At 33.0% G+C, this 27,152-nt stretch overlaps 1 protein-coding gene across 1 annotated transcript; it reads right to left on the bottom strand.

Annotated features, from left to right (window-relative positions):
* Positions 1-53: 53 nt before the first annotated feature.
* LOC128212540 (uncharacterized) lies at positions 54-26,679 on the bottom strand. Its single transcript, XM_052918028.1, has 12 exons — positions 26,019-26,679; positions 16,865-16,966; positions 12,322-12,581; positions 7,619-7,790; positions 5,974-6,147; positions 5,483-5,590; positions 5,202-5,273; positions 4,718-4,889; positions 4,221-4,450; positions 3,723-3,839; positions 3,140-3,340; positions 54-2,694 (listed from the first exon to the last, which is right to left on the bottom strand). Exons 2-12 carry the CDS (start codon positions 16,947-16,949, stop codon positions 2,636-2,638), a joined length of 1,650 nt encoding a protein of 549 aa, XP_052773988.1. The 5' UTR covers positions 16,950-16,966; positions 26,019-26,679; the 3' UTR covers positions 54-2,635.
* Between the last annotated feature and the right edge of the window lie 473 nt (positions 26,680-27,152).

The raw sequence follows: 27,152 nt of genomic DNA, 5'->3' as shown, positions 1-27,152 counted from the left end.
ATGCTACTTCAATGAAGAAGATAAGAACCACTGCATTCATTACAACAACGACAATGTATTGAAATATTTATTCACTTTAAAAAAATACATAACAAACAAGGATTTCATAACTTGTAAGTGCATGTGATCATATACAACTTATACATAACCAACTACTCAACTTCAATACTTAATAACCAGTCAACATGTATGAGGAATACATTTGTTAATCATGTAGTAAACCACTATGGTTCAAAGATAAAGAAGATGATTAACATAAAACTGTAAGTTATTATAGGTAAACAATTTATTAAAGTAACATTTCAATTCAACATAACGAAACAAAAGCACAAATCTATTGCAAGTACATAAAACAAAGAAGTCAAAATCATGAATATGGATACAGCTTTTAAAACAAGATCGCTGTGGAACGAATAGCAACACTCAGATTTTTTCATTCAAAATAGCGGCATAGCTTGATAACATTAAATGCCACAGCTATAGGTCTTACTATACTTGTGTGTATTGCCTCTAGCAACACTTGTACCAAGTTTCATTCTGAACTTTTTTGAGTTATGGCCAATGATAAAGCTTCTGCATTATGCCACAAACAATGACACCAAAGCTATCACAATCAATCTATATTTTTTTCTTTGAAAAAAAAGACGAGCTAAAAATAGCATCAGAGTTAATGGCAATTCATTAACATGTAGAAGACATTTTACTGGCGCGCCAAAGCTAATGTAAGCATAAAAAAAATTTACTTGTAAAATTCTATGCTGTCATGAAGTTTGAAAAATGGATCAACGAGAATATACAAAAACATTTGAACTGACTGACATATAATACAAATTAGATGAACAAAAAAAAGACAATTTGGTATTTCACTATCTGAATGAGGATGCATGTTTGTTATGCAAAAAATATGCCACCAACATGCAGTTGCAGTAGATCTTAAACACTAAATGAATTCAATGAAATAATGTGTACATAATTATTAAAGTAGGATAAAAACTTCAGTTTGATAAACGTGTATGCATGAAACTATGAATTATATTTTTTCTTATAAAAAAATTATAATTGTATGAAATGGTACCAGAGACAGAGTTGATGTCAACAAAGCTGCATATTCTTTATCTTTACACTTTTAATTCATAGATTCTTATTGACATTAAAAATTCTTTGTTCCGTATCAATGTATCGGATGAACTATATATAAAAATCACACCAAATCAATAGATGGCCATGATTATTTTTTTATATATAACTAAAAAAAGAGCTAGAAACTTTCAAACAACCACAATGGCATGCATCTATTAATCGTAAACCAAAGCCCTGTGTATTTTGAGGTAGTTAGCATTTCTTGCATACAGGACAAAATACAAACATCATAATCATGATGATATGAAACAAATACAGTGTTGTGTGTTTTCTGCATGGTTACATAATATGTGCGAACAAGAGTGCCGCAGAACAAACCCCAAAGCTTGTTTGTTCTTGTATTTTAAGTCTAACAAGGGACATAACTCAACAATTATTACAGACAAGAGTTGTTGGCCTTGCTGTAAATGTGCTAATTGTCTATGGCAAGGCTCGTACCAAGTTTCATTTTAACGTCTTCAACATTTTTTAAGTTATGGCCAAGTTTTTGCACATTTTTCAAAAAAAGATGAGCTAATTTGTTTTATTTTTATCTGTCAGACAATATCTTGATCAAAGGTTTAGGATTTTTTTAACTTTAGAAATTCAGTAAAATGTACTATGTTTATTATAGCTCCAAACAAGATGACAAATTGTCACGTAAAGTCACCATTTTGAATAGTATACATGTACTGAATATTCAAATATCATGAAATAAAGAATATGCAAAAATTAAAATACCACTGTATAACATGTATAAATGTACCCAATACTCAATAAATGCCATACACATATAACAATTTGCAATAACTATTATACATCAAATGTCTCAAATTTACAGCTCTATAAATAATTTCTATTTACAATATATACAAACCATCAAAGCAAATTATTTACAACAAAGTACGAACACATAACAATATATACACAACAAGATAATCTCCATAACCTGGGAACTTACATAACAAGAGTATTTAATGCATCGAATAAGACATAAAACGATCAAAGTCAATAACTTTTATTTAAAAATGGACAGAAAAACATTAGCTAGAGTGTTAGCGAATGCAAAAGTTCTTTCTAATTCAGTAACAAGCATTCCATTAATAGTAGGCAACTACTTTCATTGGAGTAAAAAGGAAATAGTTCCAAGGTGCTACAGAGGCTCCCTACCATATTGTCTGTGAAATTCACTATGTTTGAACAAGTAATCACAACTGTAGCTTGGTGTTATTTTTCCAGACAAGCATTAGAGAAAAAAGCAACTAAAACAGCTAAAATCCTGTTAAAATTCCGATAAAATTCTGTCAGCCAATCCTCGTAAACAGTTAAATTTTGTCAACTGTTGCGCATCATTATATGGTACATGTAACACTACAGCCATGAACATGTACAGCTTAAACACAACAATAACATAAAAGATTAATTACATGGATAAAATGCTAAATTTACATAGAATGCTAGTTTTATGAGTAGAGATTACATCGGGACACAATTATGTTAGGCGTAGAATTGGCATTCATCTTTCCGTTCGATTCTGTTTTGATAACAATGTGTGGTGCTTCCATGTGGGAGTAACTGAAAATGCAAATACATATTTACAATTTATATTATATAAATACAAATAATTCCAATTACTGGAAATATTCAATTAACAAATTGGTTTATTATACCGAATTCCCTCTACAATATATAGTAAACTTTTGTGGGCAACAATTTTCACTGCAACCCGGCAATGTTACCCACTGAAGTCAAAGTACGATGCAATATGAGGGTTTACCTCCTATAATGCCATAAGGCCATTTCAAGGTATCTCACATATTCTGACCTGTTTACAATGGCAAAAGTTCTTTAAAATATTGCAGAATTCCCAATTTTAACATGCTACTCCTGGATTGTTCATTCCCAATTCAAATATTTGAGTGATTTCCCAATAATAAGTCCAAATACTTGTTCCTAAAATGCCTCGACAAGATTCAGTGATCTACTAAAAACGTCATGTATGTTTTAACTGCATACTTACAAGTCTGACATCTTGAGCCAGAATAGTGTGGCGGACATTTACATGCGCCCCGCCTACATTGTCCCCCATTTAGACACTGAAGCTTACACCGTGTCTCGATGGGCTTCTCCGAGCAGTTTTTACCACTGTATGGCTGTATACACTCACATACACCTGGACGGACACACCTTGCCCGGCGCCCACAACCACTGGGACATACAGCTGAAAATCATCGGGAAAGATATTGAGCTTATGCCTAGATATTGCAGTAAGGTTTAGGATTTTAATTAATCAGCTTGAGATCAAATATTTTATTTATATTGTCACCAATTACTTCAAATACAGTTAAAACCCGTTGGCTGGAACTCGCTTGGCTCGAATTCCTTGTTGGCTCGAATTAGATGTAAAGGACCCATCTTTTTTATATTAAAGGTAAACGTTCCTGCTTGGCTCAAATTTTCCGGTCTGTTGGAGTTCAAGCCAACAGGGTTCGACTGTATAAAGGTTTAAGGAAGTATGAGCAATATTTTGAATTTTAATTTATTTTCAAAGAATAATTTAAGACACGAAATATAAAAAAAATCAATGTAAATTAAGGCCCTACCATTCTGACACATGGCTCCCTTGTAGCCAACGGGACACATGCAGACATTGTAGCCAACACATTGTCCCCCGTTCTCACAACCAAGTGAACAGTGGGGTCTCTCATAAGTAGTTATCTCTGAAAATATAAGCTTTATGAATATTTTTGTTATAGTATTGAAAGTTTAATATTTATGCACAAACATTAGCGATGAGAATCTACATTTACTGCTACATTTTTTCTTTCATCCCTTGATTTCTATGCTCATTTTCCTCTAAAATGTCTCAGCTCATTGAAGGTTGTTATGCTTTTAGTGGCAGAAATATATTTAATTCCGTTTATGCATTACATTGGTTAACAGGCATTTATCAGTGAAATAAAGTGATATTTTTACATATTTTATAAAAAAAATAAATATGATATGACACTGAAACAAAATTTATCTTCTTTTTATTGATGTGAAATAATTTTCAACATTTTACTTCATAAATACTATGTATTAATACCCTAGCAACTCACCGTTTTTCGATCTGTCTTTCTTTTTTGCATGTCTATAATTTTTGTCCCTCTTACAACACAGCACGCCGGTAGTGTGACCCTCGGCATACGAACAGCTGTCATCAGAATTTTTCACATCTCGACCTCGATATACGTCTATGCGGCCCTGGGAGAGACACGAGGGGCGTGAGTAACGCACACGCCCACATTCCCTCCCCACCCCTGCCAAACGACCTTCACCTGCACGACATCTGAAAGTACAATAAGTTTTACTTACATAAGTTATGTGGTTTTAAGGATATTAATTTACTTGTAGATAATCAATTTTGTAATGCTGAAATCATCAGCTCAGAAAAAAAGTGACAAATCTTAATCCTAGAGATGAATTTGAAACCTATATAAATAAGTATCTTAAATGTTCCCCTAAAAGGAATTTTGCGATCACAATTTTCCATCAATTTTTTTGAATCCTTTTTCCTAATTTAAGAAAGATAACTCTGCATTAATCCTGTTCTCACCTTTTACACTTCCCATTCTTTGTGTTTGCCACATTATATGCGAAACAACCGTCCATGTCGAGTATATCAAGCCAGCTTAAGTCTTTAAGCCTCTCTTTGTCATGGTGGTTACACACCCGCCAGCCACGCTTACAGAGTGACTCCCCTTCTTTAACGTGACCCTTCCACTGTCCTGGAAAAAGCAACAATAAAAAAAGGTAAATTCAACTATCAACTCAGGGAATTTAAAATAATAAGTAAATGTAGCTTAGGAATTATAATGTCAAATGGGCAGTTTTGTCAAAAGTATTCCATAACTTGAGACTTCAACAATAACAAATAGACATCTATACCAAAAGTAATGCATGAAAAAATAATTGAGTCATTATAACAGCAAATAATAATCATGGCGTGAGAAAACAATACGGGTAAGCAATTACGGTGACAATAAAAATTAGCCATGATAATGACAGTAGTGAAATGTGTCCTGTTGCTGTTTTTGTACCTTGACAGGCGTGTATGTCTCTGTGCATAAGAAGTCCATCTGTGGTGTCGTCACGGCAACCAGAATCATGATCTGAAGCAACAAGTACAGTTATAGAATTCTTTAAATGACCATATAAAATGTAGAAATAATGGTCGTGCTAAAGTGTTGAGCGCAACAACAGAATATATATATGAAAAAAAGATTTTGTTATATTTTATCATGAAAAGAATATGCCTAATTTTGAAGTTATCTTTAGTAAACAAATTTTTTTCAGAATTGTACATGTTAGAAATATTTACCTTTAACGAAGACCTGTGTGTGCGCGATGTCAATTCCTTCCTCGTTGATCACCTCACATGTGTATTGACCAGAGTCTGAATGTTTGGACAGAGTCACCAGTAAGTCTCCTAAAATAAAAATAAATAAAGATCAATAATTCAATAGTCAAGTTCTTGAAATTTTATGAGATTTAGTGGATACTTAAACCAATGAGCAAATTCTTGAACGAGATACAGCCTATCTGGGAATTGAACCCTTGACCCAGCCATATGATCTACCCACTGCATTCAAACTGACCCAGAATCCCAGTAGTTAAAATCATTCTGACCTTACTGCACGTTATAACCCTCACAGACAGTAGCTGACAATACCTCCTGAATCCTTATTTCTGGGCATTATGATATCACTTTTACAACAATTAATTTTTTGGTAATCATATTTCTTAAAATCTTATTGGCCACATTCAAATAACAAATAACTTCTATAATTTGTATGTCCTAAGAAAACCTACCAGAGAGTAGAGTGGACACGCGTGAATGGCGTTCATTGGGTAGTTTGGCGCCATCCTTGTACCACTGCACTCTGGGAGATGGGACCCCTTCGGCCTGACACGTGAGCATGAATATACGACCCACATTGACCTCTAGTCTTCCCGGGGGTGGCACAATGATGTGGGGCCGCTTTGCTGCAAGGTTAAAGGATATCTTTCTTTTTTATTTACTCTTTTTTAACACCATAAAGTCTCATAAATAGCATATGGACTACCAACAGTTTTATGTGTCCGTATCCTAAACTCAGCAACTGCAACTAGCAATACTGCTTTCAATATAATGAAACATGCTTTGTAATAAAACTTCATTGGTGTTATACAGATAACTTTTCTTCTTAATAACAGCCCTTTGGTGGACAAAAGTCTTCCCCTTTGCTTTAGTCCCTGCATACAGCTTATACCTAATTATCCATGTGAAAGGCTAAAAAGAGGCTTATAATAAATGAGGCAGTGGTTATTCAATTGCCGAGAAAAAAAGTTGTTGGCCAGCGGGGCCCTAAGTGCTTTCTGAGAAATTGACTGACTAGAATTTGTCAGATTTATTCTGATAAGACAATGGGTCCATCTGGTGTGACATTTTTTTAAGCTGAAGATCTGCTTTGAGCTGTCAAAATTTGCATTTAGGGAATTTAAGTGCTATCCTTTACACAATTACTGATTTATCTTGGTCTGTCTTCCGAGAATGCACATTCAAATATGTGTTAAACTGTAACTGCTTTTTATGTTTAATTACATAACATTAATTACACCAGCAAAACACTTGACCACCATGAGAGCTATAGTGACAAGAAACATTTTTCCTGAAAACAAATGGAAAGTCCTACAGTTGTGTCAGTTTTTAAACAGCTTTAACAAACAACATCTATTTGCCAAAAACTCACATCAGGGCAAAATGGACATTCTCAAGATCCATGGTGTCAGTTTCTATTTATCTTTTTAAAAACAATGTCTTTCAGCAATAAAAATCTTTAAACTTTCATTTGAGGAAAATCTCTACCTAGTTTTTTGGTTTTACCACTATCATTGGCTAAAAAATATGGCTTTTGGTTGTTATTTTTTGTAATAAAATAGACAAAATAAATTCCATCAATTCTACAGATTACAGTTTTATGTCGTTTGTCATTTCCCTTAGTAATCGCCCTGTTCAGGAGTCACTTGAACTCTTGGTCTAGACACTACAACAAAGCCTATTTTAAAATCAATTAATGTAATTTCTCATATTGATAGAAACTACCTCATAACCATAAAAGTCAGATAGGCTCAATACCATAAAGAAACCACAAAAGAGCAACAGTCATCCTCTGACCTTGAATTGAATAATGGATGGACATTATATGACCTTTGACAGACAGTGTCAGTAACTAGACAATATTATGTAAAGAGATGGAACATGCTTATAAAATTACAAAAATTGTCTTATGGTAACATGTGTCTTTTTCTCATCAAAGAGATCTTTGGATCAAGCCCCACCAGGCGCACTGTCATGGCGTCTAAAAAGGACATATCGAAATGTCGCAAGTGAATGATTTTACTTTGTCACCATCAAGCTTAAAACTAGTAGTATTAATACAATTTTTAAAAGCTTTAATCATTGGCCTTCACCTACCTGACTGTTTGCAGCACATGACCCCGTCTATCCAGGGCTGCTGCTGACATGCTGTGTTGATGCTGATGTGGGAGTCCACACAGCAACTTGCATCAATACGCCCCCCACTAATACATGAGCCCTGGCTGATGTGCTGGTGAGGACAGCCTCTACCCATCCCAGCAAGGTCGTCCTTAAATGAAGAATTATTATAAGTTAAGAATTAACAAGGTCAAGGTCATTTTAATAGTACATGCACCAGCTCTCATAAATACATCCCTCACTTATACACAACCCCTGACGGATGGACTAGCGAGGGCAAGTTTGTCCTTAAATGAAGAAATATTGTTAACAAGGTCAAGGTCATTTTAAAAGTCCATGCACCAGCTCTCATAAATACATCCCCTGCTGAAACACAACCACTGACTGATGGACTAATGAAGAAAGCCCCAGCTTATCCTGACAAGATTGGCTTGAAATAGCAGAAGAATGAACAAAGTCATAATGTCAAGGTCAATCATTGACATTAAATAATAAGATCAAGAAAGGTTAATTATAACTCTCATTCATTGCTGGCCTATGGGCATGCGTCAAAATAAATTAGAGTAGTGTTACTTGTAATACATATGCATAAGGAATTTGAGGGCTTAGTGTAAACCTGTTTTAACTCATTATACTTCTATATTGGGTTACAACAGTCTTGCAATAATCCTGCACATTGTGAACATATCACATGTGTACCAAGTTTCATGTTCATACCTATAACATTCAGGCCAACATTAAAAATTTGCAAGACAACAATGATGATCCTTACAGCAAAGACGACTCCTTATTTGACAATGAATATATTTTGTGTCAATACAATGCAAAATTGATAGGACAAACTATTTTACAAGGCTAAGATTTCTTTCTTTTATGTGTTTAATATAACTCAAACCTTATGTCGCAATTTAAGAACACTTGTAAAAAACGATAAACTTTTGGATACTTCTCCAAATTGTACCACAGCTAACAAAGATCGTACTTAATGCAATATAAATTACTTAGATCATCTTTAATTTCACTTTTCACATCAAATTGAAAAGCAATTTCTATTCTGTCCACGTATACCCAAAGACATTGCACCGCTATGTAACGTACCTTTTAATGTGAAAACAGAAGTCAAACAGTGCATATTTCCAATTTATCCCTCACACAACAATGGTTAACTGTTTACTACAGGTTTCTGTCAACAGTGGCTGCCAAATTGGCTAATTGATTTAGTAATATCAATCAAATTGATTACCAGACATAACTTTTCAGATCTTTGGCAGTATTGGCGATCATATGAATTTTTTCGCACCCCATTCATGTTATAATTTGCAACACCCACCGAAGAGAAAATTGAAGATATACGGTGTGAAAAAGGGCAAAGTTGACTTTGATTTAACCATCATTTTCTTACAAGCCAGCTGTTGTTGTAATAGAATAATAGAACTTTTAATACAAACTATCGAAAACATTCCGAAACAAAGGCAATTCATAATTGAAGGGTGTGTTGTCTATATTTATAGTAAATTGTATAACAAGATCAAATAATACAGAGATCAAATATAAATTACCATTTGGTACCAGTCTATGGGGATGGGAGTAGGTTTGGGTGCAAAAACACACTTTCGATTGTATTATAAACAGCTACATTAAGGCTATAAGTGTTTTATTTCACACTTTTTGTTTTCACTAAAGAGAAAATAGTTGCTTTGTTGATGTATATGTTGAGCCATGGAATCAACAACCATTAAAACATACTTATTCCATCTGATTGTAATTTATGTTTAATAATCAGAGAATGCAATGGACTGGTTCTGGGATTACTCCCTATGAAAGGATCAGCATAAAAATCACCATTAATAATAAATTCCACCCCTAATTAACCATCAGTGAGCAGCCATTATCATGCCTCATAATTACAAACTAATGAAACAAATTCCATGGCTCAGAGTTTTATTACTGACTGACTTCTAACAAGGCTTACTTATCATTGAGTTAACGAAATACATTTTTACAATTTACAAAACTAATTAATAAACTTTCAAATTTTCAAATGGGACTGTATTTTTCAGGACATATTTTTTTTAGTAATAAAAGCATTACCAATGATACAAGCAATGTTAAATTATATAACCCTGCCCTTAACACTTGCCTATGTGCAAAAGGGTTAATAAACATCACATTTAAGGAGTTTTACATTGGGTATAAAGTTATATATTTTTTGTCATCTTAAGTTAAATCTGTGGGAAGAAAGAGATGTAACCAAAGTCGGCTATGATATATTGAGTATTGCCAATGTGACCACATCATCATTCTGAACTAACTTTTATAGAAATATTTTCAATTATTCCAGGTAGTTGCTAACGCAGACATTTCTGAATGACAGTGACAATGACCGACTGCTGACACCAAGACATATTATAGAAGATAATCTTTATTATATCTCCACTTTTTTCTTTGAAAACAAACAAGCTCAAAAAATATTCATACAGCATCAGGCTGACAACCATACGTTTATTTATAGCCTTTCAGAAAAACAAACGATCCAAAGGTCTGGTAACTCATGACGATTATACATGTTTACCACACACAAACTCTAAATACAGAAAATAACTCAATATTTCTTTCTTCATCAATAAAAATATATTACATAATGTCATTGAAAATAGAAAAATCAAAGGTAGAGATCGTTTTACAACCTTATTATAGAGCATTTATTTAGAAACAATTTGATCCGCCTTCATTTTTGAAATAGCAAATATTGAGCTTTTGATATTTTTATTTTATGTACAATTTATTGTATTTCAATTTTCCATTCATTTTTGTTCTCCCCCGCAGTTCTATGTTCGTAGAGTTATGTCAATTCATACCGATTAATTGAAAACTGCTTCTTTTAAATTTTCAATTATGTGCTAAATGTAATCAATCATTATTTACAGAATCAGTACAGGCTAAACAGCCTTGTTTATAATCAGTCAAATATCCCTCAACAGAAAAATAGCTTAAACTTTGGTTGTGTTTATTAAATTATTTTCTATAATAAGCCAAAAGTGGAATCAAACGGTGGTCCACATTTGTCAAAAGTGCTGTCCGACAGGTGGCTAAATAACAAAGGTACATCACTTGAAATTTCTTACAAACAAAACTGCACTGTCAAAGTAGAGGTTTGATCACATTTGAGATACATTTAAGTAGTTTTGACGGCCTTGTCAACGAAACTGTAATTCAATATTCTATATCTTGCATATTTTGAATCAAATAGAATTTACAAATGATTTCATGCAGATGTATTTGGAAGTTAAGTAAACACCTGTATTTTAACCAAAGAAAGTGTAAAACTGGTGAAAGTTTTGTCTGGTCATTTTGCTATTGTTAAGAATCAAAAAAACAAAATCAGAGGGAACTGCCTGTCACAACATCACTAGAGAAAACACAATCAAAAAGTGGGATGTTAAAGTAACAAACTTCTTTGATGATAGGAAAATAAGCAGGTCTACCAATTTAAAATTCATTAAGATGAAGTGCTTTCTTTCATATTTAGAAAGGAAAATGTATCAGTAAATTATATGATGTGTATTTTTATAAATAATGAAATACAAATATACATTAAAGCTACATCATATTTGACAATAAGCAATTGCCGCAAAACTGTTCGTAATAACACTCTCTTGTCATTGTAACACAAATTGTAACAAATATCATCACCTCGAAGCTGATATCTGACGCATGATCTATCTTGGCAATTTAATTGAAATAATATGTAAATAACTGCTAGCAAGTTGCTTATTATTCCCTAATAAGCCATCATATAATCTACCATAGAGAGATACATATCTTTCAACGTTAAACATATATATTTAACTGTCGTAAAATACATGACGAACCGATCTTAGCTTTTGATAAAATAGGGAAAAATATAAGTTATTACTTACTACGATTATTATCTCATATTTTTCTATAAACATTTACTATACACGCCAATTTTCAACGCAAATTTTGTAAGCGTGCAAAGTCTAATTTGCATCAGGGAAAGCTATTTTGTCACAGAGTAATGATTTCATTAGTTCCCTGCATCTGATATGTTTGTGCAAGAAAATCACTCCCGAACATTCATCATCAAAAAGAAGGTGTTGACAAATTATTAAGATGTATTTTCGGTATCAATTTAATTCTTCATATGATTGGATGCAGCAAAGCAGAAAATAAATTAGCCAATGAAATAATTTATTTTATGAAAAATGGCCTTTTGCAACAGATCTGATTTAATTAATAACCAATTTGAAAAATAAATGTATCACTTGTGGAAGCACACACTTGCCCATTTGTTCATACCCCAAGGGATTACCAATATAACAACAATAATTGTTAATGTCGTAGGTTTCCCAAAACATATTCATATTGTCATATGTACCATGCATACGAAGTTTCATTTGAATTAGTAATTTTATTTGATGTTTAAGTACTTGGAATCCCAGGCTGTTGCCATTTTACAAAGACAAGGTCACAATGGCTATGATAGCATCTTGTTGTCAACACCAAAAATATGAAAATTGTCCAACTTTCATTACCTTGAAAAACAGACTAACTACAAATATGTCGCAGTCTACAGGGAGTTGTTCTTAAGTTGAATTTTTGAGGAATCTAAAAGGTAATACAAATTTTAATCTAATGGTATGAACTTTCTTTCATTATACCTGGTCTAGCTCCGACTGACATTCACGACATCTGCCCCCGTCTTGCGCCGCATTATACGCAAAACAGCCATCCACGGAGAGTGCCACATTCCATGATACCTTCCCAAGTACCGAACTGTCCACATCCCAGCTACACACATCCCAGCCAGCGGCACATAACTCTGTGGAAAATTTGACATGCCCCTGCCAGCGACCGAAACACGCGGCCATACGAGTATCAGGAAATCCCGCATCAGACGCTTGTCTTGAGCATCCAGACTCTGAAAGAGAAGATTTTCTATTATAACAAGAGCAGTCACAGACCCATCATTGGATACCCCCGATATACTACTGCGCTATACTTTGTTGTGTACCATGGGCGATTTGGCTACAAAAACACCTAAAGGATAATTATATCCTTTAAACAAGAGCAGCACAGATAGACAGCAATCCTGGTCTGTTTTTTTTATGCAGTCAGCAAGGGGCAAGACCCAACAATTATTAAAACCTGAGTTACCAGGGCCTTGCTACATATGGTATTGGTGGTATCATGTCCAACTTATTAGTTAAATGATAATAAGGACAACGACATTAATACAACAAAATTAAGAATATCACCATCCTTTAACCTTTTTACAAACTTACAAGTATATATAAATTATAAATAATGATAATGGTAATAAATGTCAGCCTATTACTTATAATTACAATTTCTTCATGGAATGTTCACAGTAAAACAATCAAATGACGAAATAGTGTTCATTATAGAGGAGGGTACTTCTGAAGAAATTAGAAGTTATAGCTTTGGTGCATGCGCTGTACAGAAGATCTGCAATTCCTTTCACTCAAATCTTTTTTGCATGTTGAAAGCCACATAACATAAATCAAATAAGAAATATAATGACATAACATTGGTTAACTGACATTTTCTGTCCTATTATTTCGTTGAGCTTCACCATAAGTGTCAAGAACAAAACCTCCACCCCTAAAATGATGGCACATTATAGACCTGATGGATACATCAACTCAGCATAGGAAGGTAAATTAACGAAAATTGCCCCTGTTAATTGCCAACAGGTAGAAATTGAAAAATGCAAAAACTAATGGCTCTTGACAGTTGCAAATTTATATTCAACTCATTTTAGAGGTTTACACCTTTCTTTTTACATTATTTTTATCTTGTTTTGTGTGGAATTTTATTAGAAGAGAACACATTTATTCCTTTTAATTGAAATTGTATAACTGAGGGAAATGTAGGGAAAAAAAGAAAAGAAAAGAATATACGATTTCACAGAAGTAAGTCAATATTGTCTGTTGGTAATTTTGAGAGAAAAACGATGAAAAACCATGAATACCTTCTGTTAAAGCATTAAAAGAAACTGATGTTCACACTGAAATTTTAACGGCTATGAAAATCTCTTTAAATGTTCTGAGTTAAAAGAATAAGATGGGTAAAATTTCATGGGAATTTTAAGAATCTTTTTCGACTATCACTTGTAATGGCCTAAAGCATCATTACAATATTATCTACCAACGAACATTCCAAAAGCTGCCTGATTTCTAGGATAAAAGATCTGCAAATTACAGATAAGAAAAACAATTAACAACCAAACCTGAATTAACACCTGATTTGAAACTTTCATAATTGGGCTTATCAGTAAATTTATGACTGACAGTGTCGGAAGGCAGATGCTTTTTTTCCAATGAATAATGGATTTAATGGCGCAAAAACATAACAACAAAAACAAAAATAATCTCAACCCACTAGGTATATTACTTATTTTCCTGGCTGACATTGAAGAAAAATGTATTTTCTTAATGAATCATTAGGAACAGTTATTAGCTGCATGGTTCAAGTACATTAATCAAACACTGATAAAATCATTATGTCAGTGTAGACCACACAACACTCAAACCACCATAAGGTTAGTTTATACTATTTATTAGCTTATGGTGAAAACAACTATAAGCTTTATAGAGAATTACTCTCAAGTTTGGTTCCTGGATTTGATACAAATAAGTACTGGTGTCCTTTCTGAGAAGGCTAGGAAAGTGTGCCTCTGGTGGAGATCAGACCAGTGACCTCTATAGTGGGAGGTAACTAGACCTTCATACGGCTATACCACTTTTTAATCCGATGGTAGGGTGTAACTATCTATCCCTTTAAGTGCCAGAATTAATTATATTCAGCTCAAAATAATTCACCAAAGTATCAGTTAATGAATCTACTCATAAAAATAGACTGTCCATTAAAGAAACATCTATTTTATCTAAACCATTAATCTACATAAAAATATTTCCAAGCATTCCTTAATTTGAAGTTCAGTTATAAATCTTATAATACCAGAAAAATACTCATGCACAGAATGTTAATATATTGATATTGAATATAAACATATTTATTATATATTTTGATATAACATATATATTATATATTTTGATATTATCCCTCAATGATCTTGCAGAAATTCTGACAACATTTTTTTTAATTCTTGCAACATACTTAGTTTTCTGAGCTTTAAAAAACCTTGTTTCACACTATCATATACAATATCAAAATGATGATTAGAATAATTTTAACATGTGCAGCCAAATGTATAAAACCAGTTCAGTTTTTGGTTTGGTTAATGTTACCCAAAATGTTTATTGATTGGTCAATATTAATCTAATAAGAACTACTAACCAATCAAATCCTTTTAACCAGTCAACTAGCCAAAAGAATAACATGTGGGCAACTTATCTGAGTTTTATATAAAGTACTGCTGCAAAAGAAACAGAATATATCATAATTACTAAAATAGAACATCAAAGAATGAACAATTCAATGAATGCCATGTCTCATGAATGCAAGTAGCGCCTACATCATGGTAATATGTAAAACTGGACTTCCTAGTTGTCGGAGCCAAAGAATATGATATTTTGCCAGAAAATATGTGTTAAAGACACATGAAAGTAAGGAAACCATTCTAGCTTACACAATTGTCACAGAAATTATAATTATCAGATATATCATTCTTTAAAGGAAAGAGGACTTTGTGTACTCTTTTCTCCTCAGGTTTCTTTGTGAATTAGTGGCTAGAAAACAAATTTTATTGACTTCATATAAAAGCCTGTTGGCTACATGTCCTATTTGAAAAGTAAAGAAATGTGGAAACACTTGCATTTTTAATCAGGAGCATCATACTACTGATGACATTCTGCTCCTCGATTGGCCAAGGGACACAGCTATGCAAACCATACTGTGTTGGTACATTGATAATTTCAATGCTTGGACAAGACTTCATTGCACAAAATTTCAGGCTACAATCTTAAGCATTTTTACAGATTTTTGTCCATCAATCAATTTTAACAATTACATGAAATAAATTTAAAAATAGTTAAAAAAACACATGGTTCATGTAAATACATTTCACACCATTAAAAAACAGTGTCCTGTAAATATTTTAAGATAAAGAGTCCATAAAAACACCTCTGAAAACTTCTTAGAAAATTAAAACAAAGTAGCAGTATGTTAAACTTGAATCTGTAAATCAAAGAACTAAACATAATGTAAACAGACATCCAAACGAGAAGAATGCTTTCAACAAAACAATTTTCTTGTCAGATACTTTTATATCCAATCTCTTATACACACATACATTTTTATTACAAGTTCATGGTATTTCTGCTGTTTTTATTTCCGAGCATGCTAAATATCCATTAAGAATGATAAAGCAGAATCATGAAAAAACGCGGAATGGTTTGAAAAAGCAGGTCAGAAAAATTGTCCTTTTTAAAATAAATTTCAATATATAAGTCAACGTTACATATTATGGTCTAGATAATAACTAGCTGTAACATTGAGCGAGTTAATACAGATAATTATCAGAGTGATCATATTTACAGATTTTAATTGTATAATTGTTTGACTCTGAGCGACTTTATATGGTGGTTCCTATGATTGCTCTCCTTAAACGGTGAAAAGAAAATTGTATAGATATACGATTCTCAGCCTGCATATCTTTAGGATGTTACGGACTCTAGCCAATATATATATTGCTCTGACTTCAGATAATGCTTTGAAAGTCATCTATACCATTTTCACTCTTCCTTTCGGAACAAGCATATAGTGTTATCTGACCCCGAGTTGTCACTTCATATTGTTACAAAAGTGTTAGAAATCAAACTCTAGTAAAATGTTTTAATTTCTGTGTGTGGAAATAAATACTCTGAAGCCCTGATTGGCCTCAACTGACAACAATTTTAATATAATACTTCAGAGAATGAAAATATAAAACAATAGCCTGCAATTTGTTGAAGTCACCTTCTGTACAGTCACTGAAACTGTTGACTGCTATCTCTGCTAATTTATTTTTACAACTTGTGTTCAGTTATCAATAGCTAAATAATGGAAGTGTTAATAGCCCAGAACAGGTATGGTGGACATGGCTCAGATACTGCTGCATGTGCACAAATCTGCTCTTAATTAAACTTCTCCATCAGCTGGAGGAATTTCTTTCCCTCTAAAATTAGGCTAAATTAATGCAAGTGAAAACTTTCTATCCTTTTTCTGATAATTTCTTACCTGCGAAAGCAAGTGAAAGGGTGGTAGCTGTGATGATGTAGCCGCACGCGACACAGCGCACATGCCGTAACAGCTCGTCCAACATGGTGGACCAACGTCAACCTGAAAGTAAATGCTCTGTAAATAAAACTGACAAGTACTTATTGAAGGCAGTGTGTTAGTGTTGCTTTTAGTTGTAAACAATGGCTGATCCAGGATTTGGTGTTAAAGGGGGCATAACTTGGGATAGACCTTGGCATGCCAGAACCAACATTTGTATGATCTATACTTGATATTAGGTTTACCCAAGATTTATTGCTAATTTTAGTCTTAAATGGACAATATCATGGCAGCAAGCTCTTGGTTTGACCCTCCCTTCTCAATGTTCTAGTGGCAAAATGAATGTAACTGGTTATTCTACAGGGGTGCAATGCGCCTCCCCTTAAAATGTCCAAAGTCAAAATAGTAGAATAATTATGCATAAATTACACCAAAATGCACTGTTTAAAACTTAACTGGGTTGGGGCATATTTACAATGCGCCCCTCTAACACAGTTCCTGGACCCCCCTCTGATCTGTCATTTGTTTCTCCACTAAACAAATTGTTTCATATAAATTTAACATGCAAATATTAATTAAACATCAACAGGCTGTGGCTTAATCATAGGGATTAAGACAAATAATGGCAAAGGACATTATAGTCCAATTGTTTTACTAATAAATAATGACCCACCACATAAAACAAAGAAAACATTTGCTTATTCTTTCAATCTTAATCTAAAATTTACACCATTAAGCAATTTCCCATACCTGATTTTGATAAATACCTAATCGTATAATAAATCGTACATACCAAAAGTTTTATTTTCAATTATGGAGTCGGCCTTACCAATTATATCAAATCTTTGTTTTTACATGATCTACAAAAGCATTTGACACCTCGGCAGACATTCTTAATAATAATGGTGACATACAGACTTAGATTGAATGAAAACTAAGCCAGCTATCAATTTTACTTTGTATCAGTAACATTACTCATTTGTAACATGTGAACTTTTACCCACATTTTTCACTAAGTAAATTAATTTAATTTTCCAACACAAAGCACATTATAGAAACAAACACAATCACTGACTAATGTAAATTCTTACAAAAGGATGAAACAAGTCATATTTGTCATCCATATTACTAACCGTCCATTTTATTAGCTTTTTTTTTTACTTTGAAACTATTTCAAAGTAATGGATTGTCTTAGGGCATCATTTTAATGCCTTTAAGTTACAAGATATTTCCTCTTTCTAATGTGTCAAACATTTGCTACTTCCTTTCATTTATAATAGCAAACGGTATGTGGTATGCACAGTATGCATGTTATTTTATTCCAATACATCAATGCAAACAAGAGCATCACAAAATGATACCAACACATACATGTACTCTAATGGCAAAGGGGTAATGGCCAAGGGATATAACTCCATGCAATTTAGCCAGACAGTGGTGGTTTTTGCCACAAATTTTCTGTGTTTGGTAACATGCATACCAAGTTTACATGTGAACATCTCAAATTGTTGTCAAGTAATGGACAAAGGTTATTAAGTCGTAATGCTGCTGCGAACAATATTGTAGCCAATGGTAAGAATCCAGGACATTTTTTCTTGTTGCTTCTAAGTATGAAAAATAGACATTCATTTGAACACAGCACCATTGAAACTTCCATTTCCATGGCTTGAGCCTAGGTATAAGTTATTGCTATTTTTTGCTTTACTAATCCATAAAGCATTTCGTAATTTAATTGTTTAGCAAAAAAAGAAAAATAACTTGTGCCTGTTGGCACAAATGTCTCATCACTAGCCGGTGAATGCATGCACAAACTGCTAAATTGAACCCACTTAATAAAAAAGAATGATCCCAAAATATAGTCTTCTTCAGAAGCCTTTTACATAACTTTTAATCAGTTTTTGTCCTGATATTTCATCCGTCTATGTCGTTCGCATGTACAAAATGTAAGCATGTTCACAATAATATTTTTACAGCATCGTTCTGTGATCCATACTGGAACATTAATATATAAAATCATTATGATGTTACTCTTAAACAAGCACTCACCGATGAAAAACCAACAATGAAGACACTCTTGCACTACTTGACAAGCGATATAATGGATTTTAAAGTTTATTCAAGCCCAATGTTAAATATTTGATATTTGGTTTTAAACTCAGTTGATCAGAAGTGAGCACAGATTTTGCTAAAAATTATGATTGATCATGGACGAAAAATGATTTAAATACAATCAAGTGTTGACTTAGTTCCAGGTATATTATTCTTTCATCATTTTAAGCAATCTTATAAAAAAAATGTTTATTTTCAAGATCCCCATCCTAAGATGACAAACCTCAATTCCTTACTTTGTAATATTTTTTTTAAATTTTTTTAACAATGACAGCATCACAAAGTCACATACTGAGCACTGTACGCACAGTGGTGGCATCAGGATTTGACATTTAGCATTAGACATTAGAGGGGGCATATTCTGGACCTTATAGGGGAGGGAATTCTTTACATTAGAATGGGCATATTCTGGACCTTAGAGGGAGGGAATTCTTAACAGTAGAGGGGGCATATTCTGGACCTTATAGGGGAGGGAATTCTTCACATTAGAGGGGGCATATTCTGGACCTTAGAGGGAGGGAATTCTTAACAGTAGAGGGGGCATATTCTGGACCTTATAGGGGAGGGAATTCTTCACATTAGAGGGGGCATATTCTGGACCTTAGAGGGAGGGAATTCTTAACATTAGAGGGGGCATATTCTGGACCTTATAGGGGAGGGAATTCTTAACAGTAGAGGGGGCATATTCTGGACCATAGAGGGAGGGAATCCTTAACAGTAGAGGGGGCATATTCTGGACCTCAGAGGGAGGGAATTCTTCCCATTAGAGGGGGCATATTCTGGACCTTAGAGGGAAAGAATTCTTCACATTAGAGGGGGCATATTCTGGACATTTTAGAGGGCCTGAACACCACATTAGAGGGGGCATGTTTTTGACATTAGAAGGGCATATTCTTGGATAAAAGATGGAACATACTCTTGATGTTTAAGTGAAATTGTATCCTTGGGGTTAAAGAATGGAAAAATATTTAACTTCCAGACATTTGAGGGGACAAATTCCTCATGTTTAATAGAGAATAATTCTGACATTGGATGGGACATATTCCTTACTTTAGACGTGGATGTAATCTTGATGTTAAGTTTGATCTTGACATTAGACATGCATTTTTATTGCTGTTAGAGGGGGCAAATTCTTTGTGTAAGAGGGGGCATAATATTGACATTTGAGGGGCATATTATTAGATATATATTAGAGTGGATGTACAGGTATTGTCTTGATTTAAGTGGGGGCTTTTTGTTGACATTAACGGGGAATATTCCTGACATAAGAGGAGGAATGTTCTTGACATAAGAGGAGGAATGTTCTTGCCATTAGCGGAGGAATTTTCAAAGGGCACATTCTTGACATTAGAGGGGTCACATTCTTGATATTAGAGGAGGCACCTATTTATCTACTTTAAATTTAAGTTAAAAATGATGAGAACTATCTGTAAATAAAGACTGAATAGACAGGAAAACTTTAAATCAGCCACACAAAAGCAAATTATAAAATGGCAAGCTGTCACAACTCATTTCTTTATTCCATTTCTTCAAAAATGGTGATTAAAGTCAGTGGCTTTCCGTATTATTTGGTAGATCATATAATGCTAACATTCATTAATGGATTTTTTTCTTAATGTCTCTTTCCATTCAGAAATTTCAAATCTCCACAAAACTGAGAGCATATCAGAACAATTCAGAACACATTAATTTTAATTTATTAGACTAACAACTTAGCAAGATTTATCAACCAACTGTTAAGGATATGGCTGATATGGATCTTAATGTCGTAAGTAACGCAAGTGATTTTAAATGTGTTTTATGAATGGAAAAACATAAAACTCCTGTTAAATTGTGCAAAAGTCCTTCAATTCTGAAAAGACGATAACCCCAACTGCATGTTTCATTTTTGTTTGGTTTAAGATATTGGTGATAAAACCATCATAATTGAATATTTTACAACAATGTGCATACAATTTCATCGGATATTTAATATCTGTTGCATAATTATATAGTTCTGAGTATCAAATTATGGCGTTTAATGCTGTACCATATAAAGTTATAGCCCATGGATGCTGCACATTCTTACATTCATTATTAAAAACTATATAAAAAAAATGGGAAGAGGGGGAGACGGTGGTATGGGCATAAAATGGGTACAAAATGGAAAAATTGATGAAGAGGAAGGTGCAGGGTTCATATCTAACAACATAAATGTAAGATTTTGCATTTTTTTAAAAAAACAAAATTACCACCTTGCTTAACAGTTAAGATTATATAGTTTTAAAGCTGCACTCTCACAGATATACCATTTTTACAACTTTTTTTATTTTTTGTCTTAGAAAGAGCAAATGTTTGCATAAATATCTGCAAAACAATGATAAAAGACTGCTGACAAAAGATCAGATGGCAGATTTTCATATTTCTGTTCGAAAATTAATGTTTAATGTTTAACCGTTACTAACGGTTTAAGAAAAATACATAAAACATCAATTTTGGAACTTATATTTGGAAAAATATGTGTTCTAATTTTTTGTCAGCAGTCTTATATGACTGGTTTCGCAAAAAATGGCTCGTTCCAAGATAAAAAATAAAAAAGTTGTCAAAACGTTCAATCTGTGACAGTGCAGCTTTAAAACCATAAGTTAGATATCAAAAATAAATATTTCATTACTATTGTTTCTCACATACTTTAATTATTTCCAATCACTATATTTGTCAAAACAAAAAAACGTTTTTTTGTTGACTCTAGTGGGTCATTAGGTTTATTTTTAAAATCATAAGATAACATGCATCCCCTTATACTTAATATTCGTGTCTGATAACTCAAGGCTCGTCTTTGTCTATAATTGGACATTTAGATTTGGAGGATTTAAGCCAGTTCGGAGCCAAAGTCACTACAGTGGAGAATGTCGTACAAAAGTCGACATTTTTGTGGCGTCTCACTCACAATACCATGGCGGGTCAATGTACAACGGGTATTTATCCCATTGAGAGATAATTAAATAAACCTGTATTTAAACTATCTAAATAAATCTGTAAACAACTCATCGCCAATGCGAAAAGTCATATCTATTCATAACTGAGGAGACATGGTAAATGCTGGCCACCTGAAAATTAGGTAAATAATTGTTAAAAGAAAAAAAACAGCTGCTGAGGCACATTTGGCTTGATTTGTAACGAAACAAGATTTTCATAAAATTATGCCCTTGTAAAATATTCGGTTAAGTTTTGAAACAATTTAAGCGTGCAATCTGCTTTTTAAGCTTTGTATCACTTTTATACAGGCCTTTAAGTTATTGCTCATGAGTTTTGCTTAACTTAAGGAGTTCAAATATATGCATATGTTTTCCTTTTCTTACACTGTCAGCAAAGTTATGTCACAGATTATAAATATCATTTTTCAACTTTGCATGTGTGACTTTACAAGATTTTATCAAATACCAAATCAAAAACCCTTTTCATAACATCTTTAGCACTATTTAATAAGATGGTGAAAATATACAGAAAAGCAATATATCATTTTGACAAGTTTTGATGTTTTTCTAACCAACAATTAATCAAAACTTTCAAGCGTCCATTGACCAGGTATCTACAGATCTAACCCCTTTATTCAACCTTATTCCATAACAAGTGCTCGGGTATTTGCATTTTATAGAGTCCATCCTTCTTATAAAGAATCTTTATATGTCAACTTCTTTGCATGATTGTTTTTTATTTAGCGCATAGTTAGAGATATGAACAGACGGAGGTGAGTAAAATGATTTGCAAAAGTGAAAAAAAACAAGAGATGTTAGTGAAACATTTATGCCCCCTTGGGAGCCAAATTGTTAGTAGGATTTGGACACTTAAATAAAATATGGACAATCAGAAAACCTTTTTTCAGCTTACAGTCACACTGACCTTGACCTTTGACCCACTGACCTCAAAATCAATAGGGTTCATCTGCTGGTCATGACCAATAAGCCTACCTAGTATGAGGTCCCTGGGTCAAAGCGTTCTCAAGTTATTGATCGGAAACCGTTTTTCATGTTAAGGTCACACTGACCTTGACCTTTGACCCACTGACCTCAAAATCAATAGGGTTCATCTGCTGGTCATGACCAATACACCTACCAAGTATGAGGTTCCTGGGTCAAAGCGTTCTCAAGTTATTGATCGGAAACCGTTTTTCATGTAAAGGTCACACTGACCTTGACCTTTGACCCACTGACCTCAAAATCAATAGGGTTCATCTGCTGGTGATGACCAATACACATACCAAGTATGAGGTCCCTCGGTCAAAGCGTTCTCAAGTTATTGATCGGAAACCATTTGGTATTCCGACCGACCGACAGACAGACAGACCGACCGACCGACCGACATGTGCAAAACAATATACCCCACTTTTTTCAAAAGGGGGCATAATAAATCAAAAAGAAGCAAAACGAACTGGTGAACAATTAATTGAGCAGGGGTGGGGGAGGGAGGGGAGGGGACTACTGGTACAGCCCTGACTCCTAGAATAGCGTTTCAAAATGAATAGTGGCCGATTTTCACCCTGAACTAAATACACACATTAAAAACTCATCAATATATTCAATACTTGGAAATATTTTTTTAATTGGAAAAAAACAAAACAATTTTGGTTCTTATAATTTACTAAACATACAAAATAAGTAGTCTTGGCAGATGTGACACATTTGTCTAAAGAGGCATTCTTATTAGATACTGATAGGACCATCATAAATTATCTACCGTTTTCTACTATACCATAATATTTCTGCATTCAAAAAGTGTATAAAAATTTAATGACGTACATGTTATTCAAGTAGTTCATTAAAAAATCAAGCTTTTCAGCATCAAAATTTGAATTCTTCTTTTCGTAGTTTAAGTGATTTATATCTTTCTTTTATGACAATGTTGTAACACAACAAACAAAATGCAAATAAGCTTTAAGAAAACATGATTTATGTAATAATGTGTAAGGAATATTTGTCTCGTCAAAAACGAGTCTCAAGTTTGACAAATGAAGAAACCACCAACATGCCAAATTTTAACAAAAAAAGGGATCAAAATGAAAAAAATCATTGAATAAAAAACTGTCTCAAATTATCAGTAAGTCAAGTTTTTAGACCAATTATCAATTTAAACATCAAGACTACCCCCATCAAATCTGACAATTAATAGAATAATCCTATTAAGTTTCATAAAAAAATGAGTCCAGACACCCACAATGGTTTGATAATAGTTATAAACAAATATGTTTATTATGTTAACAGGGAGTGTTCAAGACCTCCCAACCCAAATGATTGCCACAGCAGGAAATATTTCCAGTTCTTATATGTCATTTTGGTCATAAACTGTCCAAAATTTAATGTTTTCAATTACAACTTTCTGATAAATACAAGAGTAATCTGATAAATTTTCCTGAACACTGATATTTATTTTCCACAAAATCTATTTTTTGTTGTATTTTCAAATCGTGATTGCCGATTCATTCCAAACCTGTTAAATAAGCATTGCAATGCAATTTTACAATTTTCAGTTTGTACAACTCTTGAAAAATGCATATAAAGCGGCCAATATAGTCAAACCACTTGTGGTTATTGTCAAAAAATAAAATACGATTGGAAAATAGACTGAATTCCAATGGATTCCTCGTACTGATACAGCAATTTTGGATCTGCAATGTCATACTGTACCCGGTACTGTTATGGGTCCTTTCACGGTCCTCCATTGTTAAAATATAGAGAGCAATTTCACTGCTAAAAGCTATCTTCTTGACAAAAACGCCAATCACATTACGATAAACTGTCCTTGATACAAAAGATTACATAGTTGTCGAAATTGATAGAGTTTAACGATAATAAAAATCGGCAATAAAAGGAAGTACTCTCAAAGCGTGCACATGGAGTCCAATGACATATTATTTTTCCATTAACAAACAAACAGGGTAACTTTATATAGAAAATAGCAAAATGAGAAAATAGTTCCGATGTTTATCATGTAATTTACCATGAATGAAATGATAGCTTAGGCCTCAGTGAAATTATGAACTTTATAAAAATATCAAAAGAAATGCTCATTACATATTTTAAAGAATGCCCCCGACGAGTTCAGGTTGTTTAAACAATTATGAAGTTCCCATGCAGAGAAAAATCGACGAACACTATGTTAATACCTATTTAAAGTTAATGTAGTAATATCCACTTCAGTAAAAATATCAATATTATCTAATTTTACTTTTTATGAATGATAGCCGATAATGATGCACTAACCATTCCCCCCTTGAAAACTACTCAAGACCGGAACAATCGAAAAAAGAATAACCTTGTAAGGAGTACTCTTACTAGGTCGATATTAATTGGTATTTTTTATGAATTCTTACAGGAGGTCTTGAAAATACACAAAATGTTACAAAAGGTATAATCATGCAACGTAACCTCTTTCGCAGATTTGAATGATTTTGCGGAGTCATCGCACTGTCCTTAAATTAAAATAAAATCTTATTAAGATATCCCATACTTAAAATACATGCACGACTCCAAAAAAGTTTGGTGTCTATTTGTTATGTATAGAAAATTACAGAGTAGCCGATAGCTTTGCCACCTTCGGAGACAATTTCATTTCAATTTCAGTTTAATTTACTTTCAGTCGTAAAGGAGTCAGAGGATATATGTATCCGTAATAAATGAATTAAAGTTGGTAGACTTCTAAATTAGAAAGACCGTAAACATTATGTCACCAGAATTGACTTAAATTGTCACCTATTTTCATAAAAATAATCAATTCCTACCTACTTCATTGAAATGTTTATTTTTTCTTAAGACCTATTTTACCTAATCCTTTCCTTTTTTATTTCAAAGATAAATTAATTAATATTTATTTATTCAATAAACTTATTTATATATTTCTTTTACATATTTTTATTTTTTATATTTTCATTAAAAATCATTCATTATTAATTTAATTAATTATAATCTATAAAAAGCAAGCAATACTTGAAATAACATATTGATACATTTTTTGTATATTTAAAACTTACCAATATATTTAATATATCCAAAATCAGGAAATGTACTTTAATATCCACAAAAATAAGAGGTATTCCTATTCTTGGGTAATTAACACAATCTTCACAAGTTATCACCCGGATAACAAATAAATCAGTTCCTTCTTCACCAACAGAACAAAACTTTCTATAGTAAGCCACTTTCCATCAGTTTATCAAATTTTATTACAGCATTATTCTTACACTGGGTATCGTATTCCGAGTCTCGACTATAACATCCTCATGTTATTAAACTATCATTTCACATTACCATTTTATCCATCATTTTTACACTCAAAAAATGTTATCAAACTAAACAGTAAAACTTGAAAATTTTAATCTCTATCATGAAGTTATTGTAAAATATTCCTTGCAGCTCAAAATATTTTTATGTTATCTTTTTGCACTCTTTTTCGAAAAACAAAACAGAATAATAAAAGATCATAACACTTGCTCTGCCCAATGAAAGCTACCGCTTAGAAATCCAAGAGAGCAATTATAATACTATTATAGTTATACGGTTAACTCCAATTGAAACTAACTCCAATTGAAACAGACCTGTCAATAGTCAGACCCACTTGTACGAAATCTACCACAGATATTGCGATAGCCCTCTCTATTCGCTATTTGACTGTCTTTACTGTATGCTACCTGTGTTAGAGTTAGCTGTTATAGTAAGAGTCTCGTCAGTGAAGTCTGTACAGTTTGGTCCATCAGTTATTACCGTCACTCATCCACGGGTGGAGGGGGAAATGAAATTACTGCACATTTGTAATAAGATTCAATTTAAACTTTCAACATTCATCATTGAATATTTTCCACTTTTATGATTACAAGTTTATTTTAAAGACTGAATGAGTGTGACATTTTTCCTTAACATATTATTATTTTTTATTAGGGATATTGGTAAGACATATAATTGCAGTATGATTTTTTATATTGTAAGATAATGAGACTTTTAATAACTTTTAAGGAAACAAACAATATTACAAATTATAAAATAAGAGCTGGGAAACAGGGTTGTAAAATACAGTTCTAAGATAGAGCTGGGAAACAGGGTTGTAAAATACAGTTCTAAGATAGAGCTGGGAAACAGGGTTGTAAAATACAGTTCTAAGATAGAGCTGG

Source organism: Mya arenaria, chromosome 12 (assembly GCF_026914265.1).
Source record: "Mya arenaria isolate MELC-2E11 chromosome 12, ASM2691426v1".
Classification (NCBI taxonomy): domain Eukaryota; kingdom Metazoa; phylum Mollusca; class Bivalvia; order Myida; family Myidae; genus Mya; species Mya arenaria.
This window is presented reverse-complemented; position numbering and strand designations above follow the sequence as displayed.

Bases quoted from the DNA above. Each gene is read 5' to 3' on its own strand.
- LOC128212540 (XM_052918028.1), bottom strand. From the start codon at position 16,949: ATGTTGGACGAGCTGTTACGGCATGTGCGCTGTGTCGCGTGCGGCTAC. The intron at 7,791-12,321 runs GTATAATGAAAG...TCTTCATTTAAG, and splicing joins GTCAGTCGGAGCTAGACCAG to GACGACCTTGCTGGGATGGG. The intron at 5,274-5,482 runs GTAAATATTTCT...TTGTTGCTTCAG, and splicing joins CACACAGGTCTTCGTTAAAG to ATCATGATTCTGGTTGCCGT.